This window comes from Varanus komodoensis, unplaced genomic scaffold, assembly GCF_004798865.1.
Source record: "Varanus komodoensis strain SLA01 unplaced genomic scaffold, ASM479886v1 scaffold3, whole genome shotgun sequence".
Taxonomy (NCBI): domain Eukaryota; kingdom Metazoa; phylum Chordata; class Lepidosauria; order Squamata; family Varanidae; genus Varanus; species Varanus komodoensis.
In genome coordinates this window covers 34676364-34702631 of record NW_025335761.1, presented here as the reverse complement: position 1 = coordinate 34702631, position 26268 = coordinate 34676364, and the positions used below count along the sequence as shown (strand labels likewise).

Sequence of the window (26268 nt, the reverse complement as noted above, 5' to 3'; positions counted from 1 at the left end):
TTGATGACTTGGTTATGAAAAAATTGTCAGCCCATAGCTGGATATGGAATCTGACCCCAAAGAAAAGCAGAGCATTGGAAGTGATGCTGTATTCTTCGGCTGAGCTTCTCAGGTGAACCCATCCCAGAGAAAGCAACAGAGGAAGGTTCAGGCTTAATTGTGGAGCAGAAGAGGATTTTCTGTCTCAGTGGCATATGCTGTGGCTTTCCGTAGCCCCAGCTGGAGGCGATGCTAAAGTTTTGACACGGGTATACAAATCTAATGGCTTATTTGCACATGCAGGCCACCTCCGGATGCTATAATAAGAACTCATCCACAAACAGGAATTCTCACAGATGATGATCCTCTTCGAAGCATCTTGAAGAGCTGACTGCAGACAGAGACTGAGGGACTATCAGCACAAGAACGGTTCTAGCACAGAAGGGAAGACAGACAAGTGCAGAGGAGGGTACCGCACAGGGCAAAGGAGAGCAGGCCGTGCCAGCCAAAGTCCATGGCACTCATGGACCCACTACCTGTCATCCTGCTTGCTCTGGATGCAGTTCTGCTCACACTGCTGCTGGATTCCCCTGCCTTCTTCCTTCAAGGGCTCAGTAGCTTCGTTTGGATGAACTGAGCATGTGCGATTGCCACACATGGGCAGATCATCCAATTCAGGCTAACCCAGAGGGAAGCTGGGGGAAATGATCCACTGTAAAAGGGAGAAAATATTTTTAAAAGTCAAAATTCACTCTTAGGATGGATGTTGCTGCCATTGCACTGACCAACAAGAATGAAGAAACACGGCTTTTTGAGAAAAGGCCAAGGCAAATAACTCTAAACAAAATAACTGCTCTTTCCTTGCATTATGAACAGAGAGAAGGGTTAAGCTGCCTGTTCTGCTTTTTAAGTTTCCAAATGCATGCTGTAGGGCCATTTAATTTTATTCTTTGTTGTTATATAATTTCATTATTGCTACTACTAATAGGAGTTAGCATTTTAATTGCTTTTTGAGCATTCAAAGTACTTATTCTATACTGGTTCAGTAATCCTGATAGCAACCCAATAAGTATGATTGGTTCCATTTTGCAGAAGCACTTTGGGTATAAGGCTGAGCATCAGTGCAGTTAGCTCATTTGGCTAAAAGGACTTAGTAGTCTTGAGGGGCACCACAGATAGCAATTTGCATTACTTCACACACACTGCAATCCTTTTTTTGGTTGTCATATTTATATAGTTTCTCTGTGCCCCCCATGTAACCACTTTACCTGCCTTGAAATGGGTGTTTGCAATGTTTTTATTATACGACCTTTGGCATATTACAACTCTTTGTCTGAAAACCTTTCCAGTTCTGAAATAGGTGCTTGCAGTGGTTTTTGTCAGACTTTTCTTGCTGCTGCAAACCTAGTGAATGTTGATTTCACTGCATCTAGCAGGACCCCAAGCTGTGAAATCCTCATTCCTGGGAAAGCTACATGTATTGAATGCTCAAGTGTGCTTAGGGTATGTGCAGAAGAGAAGGATGGGGAGAAGGTAATAGAGCTTGTTGGGTCTGCCGACAGGGACCACCCTTCTCCCTGTACTCATCAGCCGCAATAGGATGGACCTTTACGAGTTGCCTTTAGGATGTTAAGGGTGCAGTCCTATGCATGTGTAGATGGAAAAAGAAGCTTGCAACTCAACATGCCCGAGCCAGAATAGATGGCAGGGACATACTCGGAGTTGCAGGGCTTTTTTTTCTAAACAGACATGGAATTGCACATTATATGATATCGATGTATCTATTGAAAACATAGTTGCTTATACAAGAGACAACATTACTGTAAGTTATGGGGAAAGAGGTCTGTATTTCACATACTGAAAACACCTGAGATCTTTTGTCAGGGTCAACTGTTATAGCCACATGCTCCACGGTGCTGCTTTAACATGCCTGTTCAAAAATTAGATTAAAAAATGTGGTGCTTCTTGTCCATAAAGTTCATGTTGAGTTTTCCAGAGCTACTGAAAAATGAGAAACTGGAGGAATAGTTCCTTCCACTTTCCTGCTATGGGAACACTTGGAGGCTCCTTTCCTCCCTGCTGTTGAATGAATAATCCTTTCATGGCATGCAATTAAATCCTATTTCCTGGTGCTGAAGGAAGAGCAGCTCAGTGACACCATATGGCAGATGGCGCTCAAGGCGACCCAAAGTGCACACCCTAAGTTTTGTATTTATGTTCATGCGCTGACAATTTTGTATTATGTTCCAAGCAAAGTGTTAGGCTGGACGCAGTTCTAAGTCATTTGATCACATATTACAAGTGGGAGAATAGCTTGGTCTAGCAATGCATGCAATGGAAAGCTTAGGGAATGTACATGTCCTTTAACTGCTTCTAAAAAATTTCCCGATCTCTGAATTTTGGGAGGCCTGATTCCCTCAGAGGCTAGTAAAATGTCCGCAAATTTCACACCTTTCTGTGCTTGCCTCTTTCTGTGCTTGCCTCTGGAATTGACTCCCTTTCCCTACCTGTCCAACGTTTTGTGGATCCATTGCTCTGGGAGGTGGTAACAAAAGAACATCCCACATTCCATGCCACATTATGGAAAATGTCAAAATTATAGATAAAAGATGACTGATTACTTAAACTGAGAGGAGTTTCACCAGCCATCTTGGGAATACCACAAAACTAAACTGCAACTGATTATCATGTGAAATTCATAATCCATGCTTACATCTTTCAGGAAAACAATGAGTAAGATTTTGCCACTTTATCTGGTCCCAAAGGTCAAGCCCAAAGTTTTTTTTTAATGGCAGTGACTGGTTAAGCAGCCCTGATGTTACAAGTAAACTAAGCAGCTATGACCAAAAACTATGACCATGGTGGACAGGGATGGTGGAAATTGTGGTCCTCTATATCTGGAGGTCCAGCTGGGAAAGGCTGTGATAGAGGATTCTGAAGACAGTCTGTGTGGAAGAGGAAAACTGAAGACAGATAGACATTTAAGGAATGGGCCAGATCATAGGAGAGAAGGAAGCAGCAGGAGCAAGGAAAAAGAGGTCTTAAAAGGGGAAGAGCAGAAAATATAGGAACATACAAATGATGGAGGAGGAATCCATCCTCAGCAGTCATGATCAGCAGCAATTATGGCCTCTAGACTGGAAGTAAGATGTTTTGTGAATAGTCAGCACCAACATTTTGGAATGGAGTGCTTCCACCACTTCCTTCCAAAAATCTCTCAGTCTGAAAATAATGGCCACTGTTTTGTGATGTAATTTGGGAAGCAAATAAAGCATGCACATATTTGCTTTATGTAAGCAAATTTGTTTATATGCAATGGGAAGCTTTGTTATGCTTTACTTATTCTGCTACAATTTGTGAATCCAGTTCTGCCCTGATTTTCTCATATGCACATTATTCCAGTGGAACTTCCTTATAAAATCAAGTTTGCAACTTTTGTTATATTGGTACCTTGTCAGTATTTAAAGTCTAAATGGTAGATTTATGTCCCTCCATCTGACCAAAGCAAGTTGTCAAAAGAAAAGGGAATAAAAGTAGGTCAAGCATTTCAATGTTTAGATGCTTTCATGTCACTTTTCTAAACACATTTTTTAAAGAAATACAATTAAAGGGTATCCAGACCAGCACTTGTCACATTTCTTTTCTGTTTCAGCTTTCATCATCACAGAATGAATCCTGTAAATATTCATTCTCCCCCCGACCCCCCATCCTGATTAGGGGGGGAAGGGGGGGGGGAAGACCCTCTGGACAGGATTGTGAAGTAGTGGAACTCTGATCATGGGAGTTTCTGCAGGGTTCAGCTTCTGATCTTTTTTCTTAAGGAGCTGAAAGATAACAAATCTAGGTGAACAGATGTGAAGGTGTGTGATGTGTACAAATTCATTAGAAAGAAAGAGAGGGCAAGGGAAGTAATATGGCAGTTTTGTCCAGCTGAATCACACAATAGCTTTGAACAGCTCTTTTAAAATAAGGTTCACAAATGTGCCTAGTCATACGGAACTGACTTGGATTGTTCTGAAATAGTTTAAGCTAAAGTGGTACAGAACAGAAAACAAGATTCTATAAGGGTTGGGTTGATAAATCATTGCAAAGCTCAAGAACCTGCTTTGCTTAATAGGAGGAGGAAAGCACTTCAATAATATAAGCAAAATAAACTTCACAGACAGACCTTTGGCTAGTGCAAGTTTGCTTCCTTGCAGCCACACCATCTCCTTGGTTGTTTAAACCATGAATGGGCAGTTATGTGTAAACTGGGTCACTGAGTGGCAGCAGTAATTATTTCAATTAGCAGGGACATTGATATCATCTGCCACCCCTTCAGAATTCCATGGTTCTTCTAAGTTTAGTTGCAAGACTCACAGTAGAGACTTTCTCCCAGGATCATCTTAATGCATGGGCCTGATGGGCACTTGCCTGTGGGCCCCATACTAATCTGTGTATGTTAACCCTTGGAAAATTGGAAAACTTCCAAAATTAACAGTAGTTGTAGTTATCATAGGGGCCCCAGTACACTGCTTTGCCTGGGGCCCATAATGCTGTTAAGACGGCCCTGCTCCCCCCCACCGCCTCCCGCCCGCTGCAACAATATATTATTGTATAATATACCATATTCTTGTTGCAAAGCATGGTATTCCAGAGTGGCTTGGTCTCAAATGGACACTCAAGACACATGAGTTTTGCACAAGAGCTAGCAGATAAAAACTCCTTGAGTTAGTTTCTTGATAGGGATCAACACAGCTGACTGCAATTTTTGACTCTGGCTGGGGATGTGGCTTTGGGAAGGGTGCTTAATGTACCATTCCACTGCTGGCAACAACTCTCCAGATGTTCACAAGGCCGCTTTTGCAGCCGTGCCTGGAGATGCCAGGGATGGAAATGTAGGCAAAGCCCCTGTTGCATTGCTGAGCATGGTCCTTCTCCCAGAGTAACCTCAGGTTCCGCAACGGAAGACATGCATGACATGTCCATGAAATTAATAAATAATGCCAAGGAGGAAGAAAAACTGACTGGATTACCAAGAGCTAGAAGTAATTCTGTGTGTGCGCTGCAGAGAGAATAAGCAATAAATCTTTCGATAGCTGGCCATAAAACACCCACTGACTGGTTCAGATTAAAAAAAGAAAGAAACCTAAACAACATCCTAGCTCCCACCAAATGTATTCTATAATTATCACCTATGGGATTTCTTGTAACTGTCTCTGAAAACCAGGCTGCTGAGAGAGGGGGATATGGAATCAGATGACATGCATTCCACGACAGCTCTGCATCTTCCATGTACCATTCAGATAGCTGGACTCTGTAAGGCTCCAAGAACTGATTCCTACTTCCCTCTCGATTTGCCAAGATGGGGCAGTCAGGTGGCATAGCAGTGGGGAACTTGCTGGCACCGGGAGAAGACTGTTTCGCCGTGTGCTTAGGCCACAGCTCACCTTTCAAGCCCAGCACACTTGGAAGTGGGTTGTGTGAAGCCAGAGTGCATCAAAAGCTGCAGTCCCAAGATGGCTAAGCTACCCCGCGGTGAGCATTCTCTCCCTCGTGTCTCAGAATAGCTGGGGCACATCTCATCCTACCAGGCGCTAAGGGGGATTTTAGCATACAGCAGGAGTCCGGGGTTGGGGAGATGGTCATTTGTGGCTTAACACATGCCATAAATTAGTGGCTGTACATGTTGCAGCATTGCGTTTGCCACCAGGACACATTAGTGGGATGTTCCCACGGCCTGCCCCTAACGTCTGTATGACAGACAAGTGCCCTGAAATACACTGATTGCAGCTCATGTCCCCAACATGCACGAGTGCTGAAGGCCTACGGTTGGAAATGCATTTCCTGTGGGAACATTGCTGGGTCCTCAGCAAGCACAACTGCCCTGTAAAGGATGTGACAAGCTAAAATGTGCTGCTTTGAGTGTTTGTTTTTCAAGGCCCAAATGGCTATGTCAGTGTAGGGTAACTTCAGGCTCAGGAAGGTTACCCACAGAGGCATGGAGTTTCCCCAAAACGCCCGTGCCCTCTCCCTCCAGGAGTCTGAGCCTCTGTCCTGGAGGATACAGGGGGACTTGGTGAGAAAGCTAGGGAAGTTCAGCGCCCATCTCCCACTGGAGAATACCTAGACTGCAATGAAGCCGGTTCCTGCAAGGTGTGCTGGTAGGGCCAGCCCCTCATTAAAATGCACATAACCCATCTGTTTCCTGAAGATAACAAAAAACTTTGCAAGCCAGTCTGCAGAAGGCACATTTTCCAAAGAACACAGATTTATTTTATTTGCTTATTTTATTTAAAACATTAGTATGCCGTCCTTCACTATCGCATCTCAGGAAGGCTTACAAGATTAAAAGCAAACCATAAACAATCGGTAGAACAATACAATACAATTATCAAAACCAGAAACAACTAAGTCCAAGCAAAACCAAATATAATAAAAGCGACTGTAAATTGTAAAAATACACATTTTTAAAACAACCTGGTGCCAAAAAGAGTATAGGCTCAACGCCAGGCAAACCTCACTGGGGAGCATATTCCATAATCTGGGCGCCACCGCAGAGAAGGCACTGTTCTGAGTAGATGTCCTCTTTACCTCCTTTAGCAGGGGTTCTCAGAGCAGGGCCTCTCCCGCCGATCTTAAGAGGAGTGATGCCATATACGGAAGGAGATGTTCCTTCAGGTATCCTGGTCCCAAGCCATTTAGGGCTTTATAGGTCAAAACCAGCACCTTGAATTGGGTCCAGACTTCAACTGGAAGCCAGTGGAGTTGGTAGAGGACCGGTGTTATATGAGAATAATGGCTGGTCCCCATCAGCAATCTGGCCGCTCTATTTTGTACCAGCCGAAGTATCCAGACCATTTTCGAGGGCAGCCCCGTGTAGGGTGCATTGTAGTTATCCAACCAGGAGGTTATCAGAGCATGAATCACTGTTGCTAGGCAGTGCTCGTCCAGGTAAGGACATACCTGACGGACCAGCCGAAGCTGTAGGAAAGCACTCCTTGCCACCGCCGCCACCTGGGATTCCAGTGACAGCTATGGGTCAAGGAGCACTCCCAAGCTGTGGACCCTGTCCTTTAGAGGGAGTGCTACCCCATCCAGGACAAGGTCAAAATCACTTACCTGAAACTTCAATCCACCCACCAACAGGACTTCCATCTTATCTGGATTGAGGCTCAGTTTATTGGCCCTCATTCATCCCATTACCTTGGCCAGGCACTGGTTCAGTACCAGTTCACCTGGAGTAAATGAGAGGCAGAGCTGAGTGTCATCAGCACAGTGGTGACTCCGCAGCCCAAACCTCCTGATGACCTCTCCCAGCAGTTTCATGCAGATGTTGAAGAGCATGGGGAACAAGATGGCAAAGCTGCCATGGCGCAGAGCTATAGTCCCCCAGCATCCCAGATTTGTGTGCTACCTCTCCAAAGTTGCATGAACTTGAGGCTTCAACAAGCTACCTTGCAATTGAGACTGAAAAGATTAAGCATTACGGTTCATCTTGAAGGGTCAGCAAGGTGGTTTCATTTTCTTCCACCTCTTGCTTTTCTCTTTCTTGATCCAATTGAAGTAAAATACAGAAATAGATGCACATCTACTTGGGAGTCCAGATGTCAATTTTATAGCAGCTGTTCTGCCACTGCTGCAAACAAATGAACTGAAAGAGCCTCCGGCACAGAGTTTACAGACACAGATAATCATTCCAGAGTAATTACCAGCTTGCTCCCCCAGAGGATTTCACCTGCAGACACTGGGAGCTAATTACTCCCAATTACTCCCTTGACGCATGCAGCCTTGGAGACTAGAGCAAGCAGCACTCTCAGTAATAGTTCAAGTCAACCTTCCCCCCAGCACTGAAAGATGCTCCTTCCCCTGGAAAGCTAGGCCTCTGCCCATCTGCTGGGTGCTGCTCCACAGCCTTCCACCCACCCACATTAAGCGCAGCCACGAGCAATGCCGGCTTCACTTCATGTAGCCCCAAATTTTAGGTCACACTCCAGCTCTTCTCCTCTCTATACTGAGGATAAGACAACCGGCACTGTATTTGTCTTAGTTTAACCTAGTTAGCTAATTGAACTCCAAAGACAACATATTAAGCATTCATCTAGATGCCAGCAAGAACTGGAAACAAATATTGCACTCCGAGGGAGAAAGGGATCACATACACCAATGCCAGGAGAGCAGGGAAAGATGAGAGGAAAATAAACCAGGCAAAGTGTGGTATGAAAGCAACACAATAGTGCTTTCTGTTTCCCCACCTCACCATTTTCACAGGTGGGTCTTTATGACTATGAGTGTTTACCTACAGCATGCAAGAATGCTATTTCTCTAACATACTCAAGACCAGTGCTCTATCTTGGACATCCTTTCCTAAAAGCATGGGGTATCTAATGTATTTTAAATGGATGTTTGCTTCTGCAACAGGACTTAATCTTCTCCTCCCCCTGTACTCCAACTCTGCTCCAGATGGTCCCCCAACCATCCTGAACAGATTTGAGAGAGAGCAGCGGGGGATGCAGGGGAGATGGGGAACACCCCCCCACACTTCTGCTAAAAGAAGCAGTTTGCCACTGCAGGAGGACTTCACTGAATTCCACACATAATGCCCAATAAGATTCTTAACATCTTAAAAATAGAATGTGTTCTTAAGATTCTAGCCCTCATGGTTGTAGGAATGAGCCTGAGAACAAGAAAGCTGTGTGTTTCAGGAGACTGTACTCCCACCAAGTATTTTAAATGGCATTCTATTGGAAAGGCCATAGCTTCGTGGCAGATCATGTGCTTTGTCCCAGGATAAATCCCTGCCATTTCCAGAAAGGATTAGGAATGAATCCTGCTCAACTCCACAGAGTCACGGCTACTCTGTGCTGACAGTCCCGGCCTAGATGGACCATGACCTGGTTTAGTGCAGGTTGGGTGTCTGTATTCCTACTCACAGATGCAAGGTTCAGTCCTAATCCTGAGAGAATGCATTTGGACTTTTGCAGCTCGCAGTCCCAACTTGCAGAGACTTGCAGCACAATCCTATGCAAGTTTCTGAGAGGTATAATCCCTTGTCTTCAACAGAGCTTGTTCCTTAGTAAGTGTGGCCAGACCCACAAATGTCATGCTGCTCATGGTGTCATCCGATCCTTTACCCCAACAAGGCTCTGCATCACTTAGGCATCATGAAAAACCTACCCACCATAACCACCCTAGAGAGTAGACCAGCAGGGAAGCAGAAAAGCCCAATCCTCTGGCATGTTCCATTCTTTCGTCCCCTGCCTGAGCTGTTCTGCAACATTCTGGCAAGGCTAGAATATTGCATAAGACTGAAAAAGTAATGCAGTCAGAGTAAAAAGGGACAAAAAAGGACCAAGCCATTGGAAACAGCGGGAAGTCAAACACTGTCAGACTAGACATGATAAGACTACACCAAATCAGAATCTGTCATGTCTGAACAGCCCCAACAGAGCAGCACACAGGTTCCATGATAAAAGTGTGCCATGCTCAAAGATGCCAAGGCTTAAGGAACAGACTGTAACATTTTCTTGTAAGTTTCTCCTTGTCTCACCATAAAATAACTACATCAATGATGCAATCCATTTAAATACAACAGGATGATTCCTATTTGGAGTGTAATTAATTCACCAGAGTTTAAGTAAATGGAAAGGACTCTGCAAGGTTTGATGACCCCACCACTGATCCCAGTAGCCAAGGAAGCAAACTCATTCACAGTGTGTATAAATCAAACATCTTTTTTTAAAGGGCCATTTTAATAGATTTATCCAGTACATTTTCCCTTTTAGCTGCTGCCCAACTTCATGCAGATGGTGTTTGAGTGCCAGAAGTAGTTTCAGTTTGAAATATACATGCTCTAACATCCATCAAGAGACTGGCAATCAAGATCTTATTCCCATCATGATTTATAACATAGTTCTATGTATTCTAGACTTGCAGAAATGCCTTGCACAACTGCAGAAGCTGGTAGAAAAATCCAGTATTGTGTGTAGGGGAGAATTTGGCTTTTAACTAGCAAGTCACTAGTCCTAATGGTTTCAAAGAGAAAGCCAGGGCAATGTCTAGTCAACCTTCCCCAACCTGATGTTCCACAGATGTTTTTGACTTCAACTCCCATCAGCCTCAGCCAGCATGGCCAATTGTCATGAATTATTGCAGTCCACAGGCACCATGCTGGGAAAGGCTGATCTAGTGAAATCCCAGAGGCTTCCAGTGGTCAGGGGATGGGGCTTAAACCTGCTTCTCCCACGGCTAGCAAAAGCAGAATAAGCCATGTACTTGGATTGATAGATAAAGATCGATAGGACAAAATTATGGAAATTTGCTTAAATTCTACCATCATTTTGAATGTTTACAGAACTAGACTGCAATCTTTGGCACACTTACCAGGAAATAGAAATATAGAAAGTCAGAAGGGGTCTCCTGGGCCATCTAGTCTGACCCCCAGCTCCAGCCAGCTCCGCTTAAGACATGCCTGCCATGTGCATGTCCAGCCTATTCTTGAACACCCTCACCAATGGGACTTCAACCATCTCCTGTGGAAACCCATTCCATACCCAGAAATAAAGCCCATCACTCTACAGAATGCAAATGCAGAATGCTGGCCTCAGTCCAATAAACCACATAAAATCCTATGTACGCTTAATACAGTTTCATGGTAAATTCCAGCTGCAGATCCAGATGTAGCACTAGTCTGTAGAATGCTGCAAATACAGCAGCAGGGGCTGCACTTGGCTGCAAATCCTTTTACACCTTTAATACCATGTAACATCACACAGACCCATCTCTGCTGCCCCCTCCAAACCCCTGGCTCGTCCTACACACTTTATGACTGTCTGGTTTTCTGTACTAGAAAGAGAGTTCAGTGGGGCAGACACAGCAGCAGGGGAGGCTGACCCAGGATCAAACAGGTCTCTGTGATGCATATAAGCAGCAGCTTCTTGTGGTCTTGGCTACGAATTGTAGCATGGAAAAAATCCTGGCACAGACGCGCAAGGAAGTGTCCTGTTCAGCTAGGAAGACCCCTAGGCTTACTATGGGAATTGCATATGACATAGTGGACCATACAGGGAAAACAGAAGGGACCAGTGCAGGCCTGGACAGTAGAGATGAGGAATGCTTAAAACAGAGTTCCTGGCACAGCAGTTGCAGCCACCTAGACATTTCCAGAGGCAGGCATGGCTTGAGACACAGAGTATCCATTTTTTATTTTCTAGAGGAACAGAAAATAGGCAGGAGTGGAATGACTAAGGCAGAGAACACTGTACCTAAAAGCCAATTACAAGCATTTTCCAGTCCTACAATACAAGGGCGCCACCTACTGGGTCTGAACCTATTCTTTTATCAACTTATCTCTTGATACAAAAACTAGAAGTATCCTTACAGCTAGTAACTCAGGGTAAAAGGAAACCCAGTCCAACTCTCCTTCTTTTGTAGATAAGCGCTTATTGTTGCTTATCTTGCTGATGCCAGAGTGTTGGACATGGAATAATCAGTTCAAGTTGTGACAACCCAGATTCAGGCTGGACATCAGGAAAAGCTTCCTCACTGTCAGCGCAGTACAACAGTGGAACCAGCTGTCTACAGAGATGGTGAGCTCTCCCACACTGGAGACATTCAAAAAGAAATTGGACAGTCATCTGAGTGGGATGGTAAATTGGTGTCCTGCAACAGCAGGGGGTTGGCCCCGAAGGGCTTCATGGCCCCTTCCAACTCTACTATCCTATGATTCCATGATTCTGTGATGTCTATTTGAATGAAATGAGTAACAATCAACTCCCACCTGGCCAATGGTCAGAAATACTTGGAGTTGATGTCCAAAGAACTGGACAATAGTAGACTGGAGAAAGTTATTACCAAGTGATGTTACGCAAGAATATGCAGTGCATTTCTCACCTGGAAAGAAGACAGGAAGGAAGGTGGGCCAGTACCGTATGTTCAGAAGTACCATTTCTAGCGGATCGCTGGTGACAGTGAAGAGGAGCTTTGTGGGTGATTCAGGCTGCCATCTCAGGGTGCATAGCACTATTTCTGGGGTATGCATTTCTATTTATCAGCAAGGTATTCTAAACACTGCATACAAATGACATGCAATAAAAAGTTGAGAACTGTAATTTTTATTGATGAATTTTGCATCAAGCTTTCCCACCTTCCTCTTCACAAGTCTTGCCCAACTTGCCAGATGTGTTTGCCTCTAGCTCCAAACATCTGTGGGCAGCTTGTTAAGATAGAAACTGAAGTCTAGCACATCTGGGCAGCACCAGGCCCGGAAAGGCTGGTGTGGGTACACCATGGACTGCAAGGCACCAAAGAGGCACACCTGTCTTGCCTTCTGAAGCTGAGCTGGTCCTGGGTTGGCTTCATTAGCTTCAAGCTGGCTCAAAAAGTAGGCAAACGTGACTCGACCTGGCTCCAGCTGCCCACCAGGATGCACTGCCCAGCTGTCCCAACACCTTCCAGAAAGTTTTCCCACACATTTTCCAAAGGGGATAGTGAAGCAGCTTTCTCTGTCCCCTGAACTTCTCCCCTGGCTGGACATTAGAGCCCTGCCTGCTCTCCAAGACTAAGGACTTACTCCCCTCTCCCCCACTCCACCCCTTTCATAATACGGTCTGGGACACTTTGATTTCTTATCTTGTGGATTTTAATGAGGGTCTCTTGCAAGTAACATTGTTTTAACATAGAGATCTTGCAGATGCATCTTAAATGCACTGTTCATACATTACACCGAGAAGGTGACCTGGTAGAGCTAACAGTCTACTTGGTGAAGAAGATGAGTGCACCCTGCATCCAGTTCATAGAACCAAAGACCCCAGTTCACAATCACATTAAAAAAAGAAAGAAACATTTCAAAGTCAGTCAAAAATACGGAAGCATTTCAGAAACATAAAGAAGTACCCTCATGACCCCTTCCCCTTCCCCTACCACCACCACCACCACCACCTGTTTACTGGTCTACTCACTAAAAAAAAGAGGAAATCTTATCTTTTGTTATGGCCAGCAAGGTGGCCCAGCACAAAAGCAATGCATCACCCCCAATATCCTGTCCACCATTCTCCACACCTCCAGGGACTGAGGCTATGCAGAGTTGGTGTCCAAGTCCAGATCTAAGAACATGGCCGTAACAAGACAAAGACACCCTTTCCCACCTAAGAAATGTGCTCATGGCGTTTGCCAGTCCTCGGATGCGACGACAGCCACTTCCAGTAGCAGACTGAAGGAGGGCTTGGTGAGCCTAGGCATCCACCAGGGTTAGCCCTTCGTGCAGAGCACGCTTCCACATGTAGTATGTGGAGCGCGCTGTCAGAGGGAAATGAGCCCTGAACTCTTTGTATGTTGGGAAGGTCTTGGACTCAAACCGTTGCTGGAGAAACAGCTTGGCCTGGGCTTTGAACTGAGCTGTGGCGATCACGTCCATCACAAACATGCTGCTGTTGTTGACTCTTTCTGCCATTGAGTAGCCTGGTATCATAGCAGTGAAAGGTTTAGGCACTTGTCTGTCCATCGGTGCTGCAACGGTCGTCTCCTTTGGCTGTGGGGAATGGAAGTCAAGCCCTGTCTTTGCACTAGACTCAGCTGTAAGTCTCCTCTGCAAATCTTTGGAAACCCCATTTGAAGAAAGGCACTGCTTCTTGGTCTGGCTGCTGCTTCTTTTCCTCCAGAACCAATAGGCTGTGGAAGAGATGCTTGGATAGCGCAGGCGGAATTTGCAGAAGGGCATTTTCCAGAGGCGGACTCGCTTCTTGGCTAAGTCACGCAGCTGCTTTTGCCAGTGGCACAAAGATGGTTTGATGCGCATGAGAATCCGAGGTTCACTGAGCACCTTTCGGCTAGGCAGCCTGCCTGCCTTGAATGGAAGATGCAGCTGCCTGTTCAAAAGGGGTTTCTCACTGATGGAAAGCGGCAAGGAAGGCTGGAAGTTGGGGTTCCCCTTGATGGCTTTTCTCCTCCAGTTGTAATAAGTGGATCTGGAAATGCCAGGAAAACTATGCTTGAAGCTTCTGTAGGGCACAAGAGTATTCATGGAAATGCACTTCTCCAGATAAGACTTGGCTCCTTGCATGGAGGTCCCATTTTGGCTGGGATTCAGGAGAGGGCTTCTGGGCCCCGGGACTCCCTCACACTTGCCTCCACCATCTCTGCCAGCAAGAAGCTCCTCTGGTTTGTATGCCGGAGGATCCTTTGGCAACCCAGTTTCAGCAGGGGAAGAGGCCTCGCCACCATTTATCACATTTTGCATCTCATGCTTCCAGGCATAATAAGTGGAGCGCGAGATTTCCGGGAACATCTGGCGGAAGTGCTGAAGAGGGATGATGTTGCCCTCTTGGAAGCGGGACTGCAGGAAGTGCTTGGCTGCAAACCTGGTTGCTGCTTTCTGCCTGTGCTCTCGGGACTGGCGCTTCCATCGATAGAAGGTACTTTTTGTGATGCTGTATCTTTCACGCAGGTTAGAGTATGTCACCTGCGGATCCTTGTTCAGCAGCTCCAGAGTCTTCACCGGCTGCACTTGAGGCTCCGGAGGGGGGTTCGCGGGTTCCAGCTCTTCCAGGCCAACAACAGGCACAAAGGACTGAGCTTTGAACACCTGAGAGGACAGCTGCTGCCCAGACCACATGATGTGGAGTGTGGAGACTTGCAAGTTGCCCCTCCTGGGTCGGATCAGTCGGTTGAAGTATGGCCGGATCTTTAGGTTGCTCATCGGGTAGATGGAATAGATGTTGCACTGCAGCACTGATGCCAGGGCATACACGTGCCACATGTTGGCATACGTGCCCGGGAAGCAAGTGGCTTTGATGTCAGCATCGAAAATGGCCTCCAGGATGGCCAGAGGCAAGCTTGTCATCTCTGGAGATTCCTCAGTGCACATCGAGTAGCGGGCAGCCTGCAGCATCACCTTGGAGTCAATCATGCCATTCAGGTAGTACTGCTTGTGCAGCAACATTTCCACTGCGGTGCGCACCTGCAGCTCCAGACTCAAGCTGGTGCCCCCCCACAGCAGCATACTGGCAGCCTCAAACAGGTGGTTCCCTTCTCCTTTGCAAACCAAGGGCAGCATATGGCTGGGAGCATCTTCAGGATACAGATTCAGTGCCACCCGGTCAACTTCCAGCTCTTCCTGGAATTGCCTCCCAGTGTAGCTGGGTAAGGAGAAAGATGACAACGTGCGCTCAGCCTCCAGGGCTGCACTTGTCAGTCCCTCGAGCCCAAAGCATTCAGTAGCCTCCTGCAGCTCCTGGAGCACGGACTGCACCAGCTGGTGTCGCTGGATCATCCTGAAACACAGAAGAGTTCAAACAATGAGAATGTCACACATTTCGCACCGTCCCCCTCGTCAACACAGCCCGCCTGCTGATCAGAGCAACACAGTGCGGCTGCTTTCTCTCGGCAAGCATCTGCATTCACAAACAACACCTACAACCCTAATCCGCAGGCCACTCCTGATCTGAGACGGAAGATTCCTGCTAGAGGGATGATTTCATGAGAGACAGATGCCCAGCAACTGAATACTATGCATGTTTCTTCACAAGCCCTACTGAATTCAGTGGAGCTTGCTCCCAAATGGGTGTACGGATGCAATCTGCACAGGAGTAAGGATGTGTAGGATCTTTGTTTTGTTAAAAACAATGGGATTTAAGCATGTTTAATTGGGCAGGAAACAATCTTATAGAATCAAATCCTAACTATTTCATGGGTATGTTATCCCATCCTTCAGTTGGTAACACATACCACGTTTGCACCAAGTAATGCATCAAATGACTCACCTGAACCTGTCCATCCAATACGCAAGCAGATCTCATATTTGTTTATATCATTTTTATGCTGCTTTTTAGGGGCAGATATTTGATTTATGAACATTTTATCCAACTGTGGAAGCTGCTTTACACCACCTTTAAACCCTTTTCTCTTCGCAAGTGTTTGCCTTAAAGGAAATATCAATTTCTTTCTGGAGCACTGTTCTGCCTCCATTGTTCTCATCCCTTTCTCCCAGCCCCTACACTAAAACAATCTATCATGCTATTCTGCTTTTTGCTGAACGTTTCTGCTTGTTATATAGCAACTCAGGAAGGTGCTTCATTAATGTTTGCATTTTACAAATCAGGAAAGAAAACCAAGTGATACTGACTTGATCATGGCCAAAGAATGAGTTCCATGATCCAAGTGTGACCTCAGCTCCCTGGATCACAAACCTTGAATTTCCTTGCCTGATGAAAAGCTAATGAACAGTAAAATGAATCCAACTCAGGTAGAAAATACATTGACAGACTAGCTCAAACTCAGCATGCTTAAAATATCACACTGATGCAAAAAAAAAAAAAAAAATCAAATCTTAAATCTTTACTGTGAATTTTAACTATGTGAGTATATACCTGGTCTGCAACCCTCACCTGGAAGCAAGAAGTAGGGCCTGCAACACGATGTTGCAGTGCATCTATCCTTCCTAAAAGAAGAACTTCTCTACAATGTTCTAACTAGTCATTCCTCTCCCGGACACCACACATTCCAGTTCTCCCCAGCACAGACTTTGTGGCTCCTACCCTCATTTGCTCTATTTTGAGTTTGGCCCCCTCAGGATTTCTTTCTTTCTTGCTCTTCTGCAGACCTCAGTATTCCCACAAGCATGCTAATGCTTCGCTCTTCTTTCCCAGGGGCTCTATTTTTGGCCACAATCCTGGCAGCATTCACCACTTGAATTTGATATTAGAAGCATTAAAAATCCCTAAAATCTAGTTAATTCTAATCAGTGCTTTTTTTTTTTTTTTTTTTGGTCATAGAACACACCGGAATGGAGTTCCAGCACCGTTTTTCTACAGATTTTCCAAGTTTTAAAAGTAACTTTTGAAAATTTGATGTTTGGTCCATGTGGATTTGAGTCACCCTGTCGTGCGTAGCAGGTCGGTGGCAAAATCATTAAAATGGTGCATGCGGGCTGCTTGTGTGTCAAATCCGATGCATGCGTACTTCATCCACGCTGGTTGTGATGGCACTGCTCGGCTTGTGGTGCTGCTTGGCTTGTGATTGGTCATGTGGTTGCGCACTGAGTGCTTACTGAGGGTGGCAACCATTATGTTTCGTTACACAACTGACGTGTGCATGTGTGTACAGTGATTGACTACATGTGTAAGGTAAATAATTTCATGAGTTCTGGCACCTTTTTTCTTACAAAAAAAGCACTGATTCGAATACCACAGAAAGAGAGTCAGTATTATATAGATTTTGTTTCTGAATCCAACAGACTTTTGATCTAAGAAGCAACCTGGGCCATTTCACCGAGTCAAAAGGCATATCAGATCTTAAGAGAGCTTTTCTGCTTGAATCTGATATTTTTCTAACAGGATGCTTAGGGCAGTCAAAACAGGGAGGCAGAACAGAGCTGGCTCCTATGTAGCTTCCGTTGTTTGATCAATACCATTTCTTAAATGGAGCTGCTCCCTCTCAACAGTACAGCACAGAAAGTCTGTGAACAACTTCTGTCACATATCTGGCTAAGGCGAACATCAGCAAGAGGTTAGTTCAGAACTCAAGTCTGAAACCATGTTTGCACTGGTGTCCTTCCTGGTAAACACTGCAATGTCACTGCTTCTCTTAGGCAGGCCAAATGGTGGGAATTCAGGTCCTTATAGAAGGAAGAGTGAAGGAATGTGCATTAGCATGGATTGAGTATGATGGAAGGCAGCCATGGGCTTGTCTAAGGATGGAGCAGACCAAATGACAAGAAACAAGTACAAACTGCCAGCCCCGCCCCAATAAAAATGGTATCTTTGGCTACTTGTGAGAGAGAGAATGTTTCCTACAACCTACATATCTTTCCCCATATTCAGATTCTGCCTTCACATTATGAGATTTAGTCATACATTTCTAGCCTCCATAACATCTGCCACCCTATTCTGTTCAAAATGCTTTTCTGCTACTTGCTTTCCTTTAAAACTGATAATCTAATCTTGCTATCCCATCATCTTTTTTAATTCTTTCATAGCCTTGCCTCTCACACGAATCAGCCCATGTGCAGGTTTTATTTTTATGCCATATACTATGTGCAAATCAATCTTTAGCTGGGCCTCACACATTTTCAAGTAACTTAATCTCTCACTGCACCTTAAAAAATGCTTAACTATTAAAAAAAAATCCAAGACTTACTTTAAGAGACAATCTCAGCATTTACCAATAAATATTTTCCTGACGGTTCACAAACCATAAGATTGCTTGTTTCCATTCTGCTATTTTTCACCCTTCTAGACCTACCACCCACAACAGAAAATGCAGAAGAAAAAAAGATTTGCTAGAAGCTTCTATTCCTTTTGTTGAAAATAAAAATTATAAAAAACCAGGGCTTAGTGCAAGACAGAAACTTCCTCCCTTTATGTTTACCAGGAGGAACCTTGCATTCAAATGGTAAAATTAAAGTTCCTTAAATATGCTTTAGTAAAAATATTAGTGAGGGCTTGCTCTGGAACAAGAGTTCTGGCATGTGAAGATAAGCTCTAGGATTTAGGATAAGAGGCATAGGGGAGCCTAGTATGCTTTCTTGAATTCAATCCATCATACCAGTGATGTGTTCTTAGGGTTATATTAATTCAGTAATAGACATGAGGTAAGACCACCACCTCCAATATTGTCCAGCTCAGTTGAATTTGTACCAATCTTTCTAATAACCATTCTTTTCCAGTACAGCTGAAGTTACTCATAATACTAGCACCAGTGGTTAGTCCATTAAGCTGAATGGTGGGAGATCTGGGAGAGATAAAATGAAATACTTCTTCATATGGCGCATCATTAAATGATGGAACCTGGATAGTTTTAACAGTGAGGGGTGACAAATTTGGGAGGATAAGGCTGTCAATGGCTACAAGTTATGAGGGCAATTTATCACTTTCAATAGCAGAGGCTGAATGCAAGTAGGAGAGGTGCTATTACACCCCTCTTATTCGTGGGCTTCCCCCAGGTAGCCACTCTGCTAACAGGATGCTGACATCTTTGGTTTGTTCAACAGGATGCCTCTTATGGTTTCCATGCATGCACACTTCGACAGCAGTTTACAGCTTCTCTGCCCTTCTGCAATCACTTGGATATTATATGGAATGTGCTCCCCAGAGAGGTCCGCCTGGCGCCGTCGTTATTTGTTTTTCGGCGCCAGGTGAAGACCTTTTTATTTAAACGTCATTTTAATTGTTAACAATATTTACTTATTTATCTGGCCAGGGCGACTTCTTTTCTTTTCTTTTATAACTTTTCTTTTATAACTTCTTTTATATCGTTTATATTTTTTATTTATTTTATATTATTAATTTTAATTTTATATTGTTATTTTTATATTGTATTGTATTTTATTGTGTTGTAAGCTGCCCCGAGGCTTCGGCAAGGGGCAGCATAGAAATGTTCTAATAATAATAATAATAATAATAATAATAATAATATTAACTAAAACACTGGCACAGAACAGCCCAAGCACCTGAACCTCCATCTCAAGTTTATTATGCTTCTCACTATCAGAAAAGCTAGATGAAGAGTGCAGGAAGCATGGTCCAGCAACACCTGCTAACTGCCCCATGAAGCTCGCGCATCTCTGCATTAAAACACCAGTCCAAAACTCACCAGTTCTACACCAACAAATAAAACAGATTCCTGTAGTAGACATGCCTGCCAAAGGAAAAATTCTCTTTACTTAGAAAAAATAATGTTTGACCTGTGTGGGTATTGTTATAATCAGTATTACAAGTGGCATGCTGATCAACCAATCAGTCATATATTGCCAACTGAGACCTATTATTATTTGAGTGCAAATAATAGCCAAAAAATGCTATGGACCCACAAATGCTTAAACTTTTGGCCTGCTGGCAACTGCCTTAATTTTATTTTGTTTCTAAGTAATTTTCAGAAGGACAGTCCTCTGACAGACTGTTGCAGCAGAAACAAAAGGACTTGTGGTATCTTGAATGCCTAAAATTTGAAAGTTTATGCCCTAATACATGTATTATTTTTATAAAATCCTGAGGTACCTGTAATTTCTCAACAGCTGCTGTTCCTTGGCTTAAATAAATGTGTAACTGCAGGCCAACATTGGCATTCCAGGATAAAAGCCAAAGAGAACTACTGAGTGAATCATTCACATTTATATAAAACACACTGTTAAAAGCTGTAAGCAGAAAATTACACCTTAAAACAATTTAAACAACAGAAAATAAATTACCATACATTCAAACCTTTTGATAGTTAAAGTTGCTTGGCCCATCAACTGACCCCATTTTTTTTTTTTTTTTGTCAAAGCTTCCAAACCCTGTTATAAGGTATAAAAAGTAAACACAATACATGTAGAAGCTGCCTTTTGTAGGTCACCCTTGAACACATCCAAGAACAGGAATTCTTTCAACTTAGACATCAATCTAGTGTCTCCTTCATGAAGGGGACAATCCTATGGCTCCTAGATAGTAACTGAGGGGTCACAGGATTTCTGGATTCTCACATCTGAGGTCAGAAAGCACAACTCTGCTCCCTTTTTCCTCCTCACTGGCACAGAAAGAGCTGCACCAGTGGCTCTCTGAGAGCAAGGCAGGCAGTATTTTGGGAGGCAGGAGACAGGATGCAGGACAAGACATGAGATGTCTTGCAGCTGCTCCTGGCTCCTTCCCTCTCATTCCAAGATACTCCAGCTAGTGCAGAGGATGGGGAAGCCAAGATTACTTCTGCCACTCTTAAGAATGTAAGGAAAGTCACGCTGAAGCAAACCAATGGTCCATCCAGTCCAGCACATTCACACAGTGTAGCAAACCAGCTGCCCAAAGGATCCCTCAAGCAGGATGGGTGCAAGACCTCCTCCCGCCAAAGCTCCTCAGCAACTGGTGTGTGCAGGCAGGCCACCTCTAGTAAAAGGTAGCACACAGACTGCAAGGCTAGTAGCTGCTAACAGCCTCCTTGTTCATGCATCTGTCCAATCCCTTTTTAAAGCCATCCAGATTGGCAGCCATCACCAATTCCCATGGCAGCAAATTCCATAGTGTAACTATAGACTATGGTGACGAAGTATTTCTTTTATCTGTCCTAAATCTCTCACCAGTCAAGTGTTATGGGAGAGGGAGAAAAATGTCTCCCTCTGTACTTTCTTCATACTGCATAATTTTAAACCCCTCTATGTCTCCTTTTGTTTGCCTTTGTTCTAACCTAAACAATTCTAGTTGCTGTAACTATTCCTCAAAGGAGAGTTGCTCCAACCTCTGCATCCTTTTAGTTGCCCTGTACACAATATTCTAAGTGCATGTGAACCAAATATGTGTATTATTAATAATAATAATAAGCACAATCTTGGCAGTTTTATTTTCAGTCCCCTTCCTAATTACACCCATGTGGGATTTGCCTTTTCCACAGCAGTTGCACATTTTCATCAGCTTGTCCTCTTGCTTCTCCCACTTTGCACTGGATGTCCAAACAGGACTGTGACCTAAATTTTGCTCCCTCTCTTCTACTAAAACTGCACCTTGTATCCAAACAATATAGAACTGTGGACTGAGCACCTTCCTAATTATTCTTGGCTATTACCAGGCAGAGAGGTCCTTATACTACCAGTCAGCAAGCAGTGTGTAGCTATTCAGCCTTGTCTCCTTAAAGGATTTCCAGTGGAAAGAACTACTACTACTTCCGCTACTACTGGAGGGGGACACAGGGGAGCTAGGAGCAGAAGATGACCTTGTCTGGAACCACTGTCAAATTTATTTTATTTTATTTAAGGACTATTGCACTACAGAAGCCTCTATATTTCAGAATAACCACATTAAATCTAGTTGAAGTAAAACAAGATTGAAGGCTACGTTTTATTCATCTGATGCATGAAGCTGACTAAGAAAGTGTTACATTATAACACTGATTTAGCTTATCCCCATTTTATTTCAAGCCACTGGATAGCATAAACAACCACCTTTTTCACTGCAGTATACAAAATGACAAAATAGGCTAGTGCTAATAAACCAGGTACTGTTTTAGAATGGTTTGCATTTTTCCAAAGAATTCACCCAAACCACAGACAGCAGAATTCCTAACTATGCTTGCTCTGATAAGACTTACTGGGGAGCACATGTACTAAGAACTGTAAGCATTAAATCTGAAGATAAGACTTACTTGGGAGTAAGTGTACTAAGAACTGTAATTTGAAGATCTGCATCGGAAATGCTGCAGCTTTCCACAGGACACAAAACATTATCATACATTCAAGCAAATGCGTGACCCAAATCTGAAAGCAGGCTTCAGTTCTGGGGATCTACCATGCCTGCAGATTTTTTTCAAGATCTCTCTGAAGCCACGTGGGCACTCTGCTTAGGGTCCCCAAATAAGGCAAACAGCGATAACAGCTCTGCCTGGATCCAGCCAACTGCTCACCAAGAGCACAAAGGCCAGGCCGCAGCCAGCAGGCCTCGGAATATTTCGTGACCCTTCCAGTCCAAGAATGATCTCTAGCGAGGTCGTGAACGACAGCCGAGCCACAGGACGCAAAACTGGGCGCCCTCTACCGGCCGCTGCAGACCTGCAGCAACGCTGAGCAGCCCACGAGATACTTCCAAAAGGGCATGGGAGGCACAGAAATAAACTTGGGAATGAGCTTGATATCTGTATTCAGTGGAAAACACCCAAACGGCTGAGTGAACCGATCTAGTGCCAGCAGAAGTGCGTTTTCTATACGTTTAAAAGGTCCGAGGAAAACTGCACAGGGTTCTGTGAAAAAGGGATTCTCCTGCTTGATTCTGGCACCTTCCCACAAGAGGGCGGCTAGAATCCCCATGAAATCGCTTTCGGAAATGCTCTTGAAACAAAGGCTGCACATGGAGGGAGAACTTGAGAAGAAACGAGATTAAATGAAAGCTAGGACCAGAGCGCCAAACGCAAGGAGTCAGAGGAGAAAGCGACTGCCGGGCTGCGCTTGCCTGGCAACTGCGCTCTTGGCCCGCTGCTGGTCCAAAAGTAATGCACAGCGCAATCCAAGGATTGCTTACTCCGAAGTAAGCTCCACTGAGTTCAACAGGAGTACTCTCTAGTAAATGTGCACTTACGGCCGCAAACCTACACACAACTCCGTGCCTACACAAGCTTTGCTTGAGCTTGGGTTTGCACTGGCCTGCATGTAGAACCTCTGGAAATCTGCTCAAGTCTTGGCGTTGGCGGGGGTTAAGCCTTGGTAATCCGCCTTCCCTCGAGAAACCGGCTGACCAACTTCGGAAGTTCCTTCAAACTCACCTTTATTTGTTGAGCAAAGCCCTGATGCTCACCCCAACCAGTTCTAAGCAGCTCCTTGCCTTGGCTTCTCTGAAAGGCTGTTTCCTGGACATTTAAATCTTGAAGCAGGAAGCACAGCGACCTCCACCATTTCAGCTGTGTCCCACATTCAGACTGGAACTGGTTTCAGATCTGGAGTGAACCAATTGGAGTGGCTGGCCTGTGTGTGAAAGGGTCTCGGCTCCACCCCTCCCCCCCACCAGGAAATAGTCCATCCCCATGTGCTCTTATATCCAACATGAAAGGAGTTTAAATTCGGAGGTCACTTCCAAAGCTAAAGTGATCATTGCTATTGTCTAAGACAACTATGAAACACAGGGCTTCTTAAAGAGACAAGCCCCTTTACTCTTACGCGCCACCACACTTCTCACAACCTGAGCAAAGAAAAACGAGAAAAATACTAAGGACGAGTTGGGGAAGCAAGGTAAAATACAAAGGCAGAAAAGAGAGAGAGAGAGAGGCAGGCAGGCTGTGGATAGAAACCATGCAAAGGGAAACTGGTTTGGATACAGTATTGGTTTCTACTCCCTGCTTGTGCTCCTGTTGTTCCTATATTTCTCTAGAAAAGGAGAAAACAAGCGCCCAGAATCTTCTTGTGAATGCTAACTCGACCCGCACCCAGGCACACCACCTTTTCTTTCCTTTTCTCTATTTCTCTCGCTCCATTCACTCAGGGAAACGGTTTTTAGAAGCTGGCGGGGAACTGGAGTACTGAAACTTTCTAGGGAAAACGTTGGGACGGGGACGTTAATGGAAAACGTCCTTCAGTTTTGGGGTGGAGCCTGATATTGTGCGAGTGCTTCCAAGCGATCCAGTCCCTCTATTCGGGAGAAATTGTAAAAGATATCGCCAAAGCCAAGTTTTTCTCTGATTCATTAGATCTCTAAAACAGAAACCTAGAAACATTTCTTATAGCCCCAAGTGTTCCTCAGGATCACCCGGCTCCAACCTGGTAACTTCCAGATGTTTTGGACGACAATTCCCTGGACTCCTATATTGTTGGCTCTATTGGCTGGAGCTGTTGAGAGATGAAGTCCAAAACTTTTGGAACATGCCAGGCTGAGGAAGGCTGTTCTAGCTACTTTGATTAAAGTGGGAGCCAGCAATGTAACAGCCCATGTGGTTTGTGCATATCTAACACTGACTTTAGATTTATTTCTTCTTTCAGCAAAGTACCTGCAGAAATGTCTTCTCCCATATATTCCACCTCGCCAGCTAAGGTCCTCAAGGGAGAATCTTCCTGAATTCATTTTTGTAAGATCAGTGCCTACTTTCCAAAAGGCTTTTTCAGAGGTTGCCCTCAAACTATGAAATGGCCTGCTGGGAGAGATACACTGGATATCCCAGTTGCTACCTTTAAAAGGGCATTCTAGATTAGTTCCCAGACTAGTTTTATTTCATATGCTTGTTTTTACTTGAAATGTTAATTGTTGTGGTTTTAATCATTTGTAAACTGCCCAGAGCTTATGGGAATGGAGCAGTCTATATTTTTTAAAAGTATCTTTTGGTGACATAGACTTCCAACAGCATTTTATCAAGATTATCTAGAAGATAATCAAGAAGATTTATCAAGAAGATATATCTATCTACTGAATGTACAGCTATATCGAGATTTGAACTCAGGTCTCTCTGGTTCAAGTAAGAATAATATATGGCCTTTCACTGGGATGCTGGTCCTACCATTTTAGCAATTGGTTAACCAAAGATTTGGTTTCATAGATACTAAAGAAATGTACTATAGAGCTGCTTATAAACAATCTGAGAAAGGAGCAAATTCTAAAATTGCTCTGCTATTATTATTTCTTGAAGGGATAACTCCCTTTCCAATCATAGTGTATAATCTCCCTTCAAAAAAATGAAAACAGTAGGTAAAATGTGGCTGCTGAAAAAAATATCATGAAGAAGCATGTGACTTTGTTACCCTGTAACTAAGGGTAACTTGTTGTCTGCCAGATATTTTGGCCTATAGCTCCAGTGACCCATCACCATTGGCTATACTGGCTAGGGCTGAAGAGAGGCCAGATAGATGAATTCTGTTGTGAAACTCAACAAGATAAAGTTTGAGAAGCACTCTGAAACTGATACTAAAGCAAATACCTTTGAAATCAGAAGTTCAGTATTTTAAAATTAGTGGAGAGGCAGCCCATTAAAAACATATGAGATTCAGACAGGCTTGTCGATGCAATACTGTTATAACGAACATTTGTCTGTGAATCATGTTCACTATTATAATCATACATACATTTTGGTAGCAGTGCAGAACCTCAGTGTACCATACTGCTGAATTAGCTAGACAAGCAACCCAGGAGCTGGAAAAGCTGGAAAACAGAAACATTTTGTTTTGCAGGTGACTAGATACATAAATGAAACTTTCAATTCAAGTAGTTTGTGTTTTTCTAGCTCTCTCTTTCTTGGGTTTTAATTAGGAATGAACTTGATTATTATCCCTGGATTTTAAGAAACTCAGCTGCATGATGATGAAACATCATACTTTGGTTACCAGCTGTGATTACATTTTGTATTGATTGTGGTATATTTTTCTTGGCAGAACACACCACTCTTCAACAAATGTGGGTGCACAGTTCTCCAGCTGGGCTTGATTTCCTGTGCTGATTTGCTTATGGATGCACTCTGGAATCTGGCCAAGGAAACCCAAGTCCTTGAATAAGAATATGCTATTCTAGGACATGAGCATATTTCCCTGTACTTGGTTAGTTTGTCCAATTTATGTTTCTGGTAACTTCGGCATGCCAAAGAGTTTGGCAGGGCAGTGAAGCTCCACCCTCACCATAGCAAATTCTGCTGAGTGACACCTGCTCAGGCATCAATGATTTCTCCTAACATCTGTAAACTTTTGAGCCCACATTGGTAATTAGTGCTAAAAACTTGCTTTTTAAAATAGCTGAGATTTTCAGAATTTTAGTGCAGTAGCAAATGTTGCTATTTTTGGCACTTCTGTGGAATTACACATATAGTAATATTATATGGGTAAGGAGATAAAGAGCAGATCAATGCAAGACATTAAGACTGGTTCCAAATTTGTCAGTGGAAATCCTATTT

At 44.0% G+C, this 26268-nt stretch overlaps 1 protein-coding gene across 2 annotated transcripts; it reads right to left on the bottom strand.

Annotated features, from left to right (window-relative positions):
* Positions 1–575: 575 nt before the first annotated feature.
* VRTN (vertebrae development associated) lies at positions 576–25540 on the bottom strand. 2 transcript variants are annotated; one of them, XR_006415330.1, is made up of 4 exons: positions 25451–25540; positions 13104–15227; positions 11851–12027; positions 576–691 (listed from the first exon to the last, which is right to left on the bottom strand). XR_006415330.1 is itself a non-coding variant. In XM_044436419.1 (2 exons), coding segments are annotated over exons 1-2 (2040 nt in total). In that variant the 5' UTR covers positions 25453–25540; the 3' UTR covers positions 12914–13189. The 2 variants fall into 2 exon arrangements, 1 of the variants encoding a protein (XP_044292354.1); XM_044436419.1 differs by lacking the exons at positions 576–691; positions 11851–12027 and having other exon boundaries at positions 12914–15227.
* Between the last annotated feature and the right edge of the window lie 728 nt (positions 25541–26268).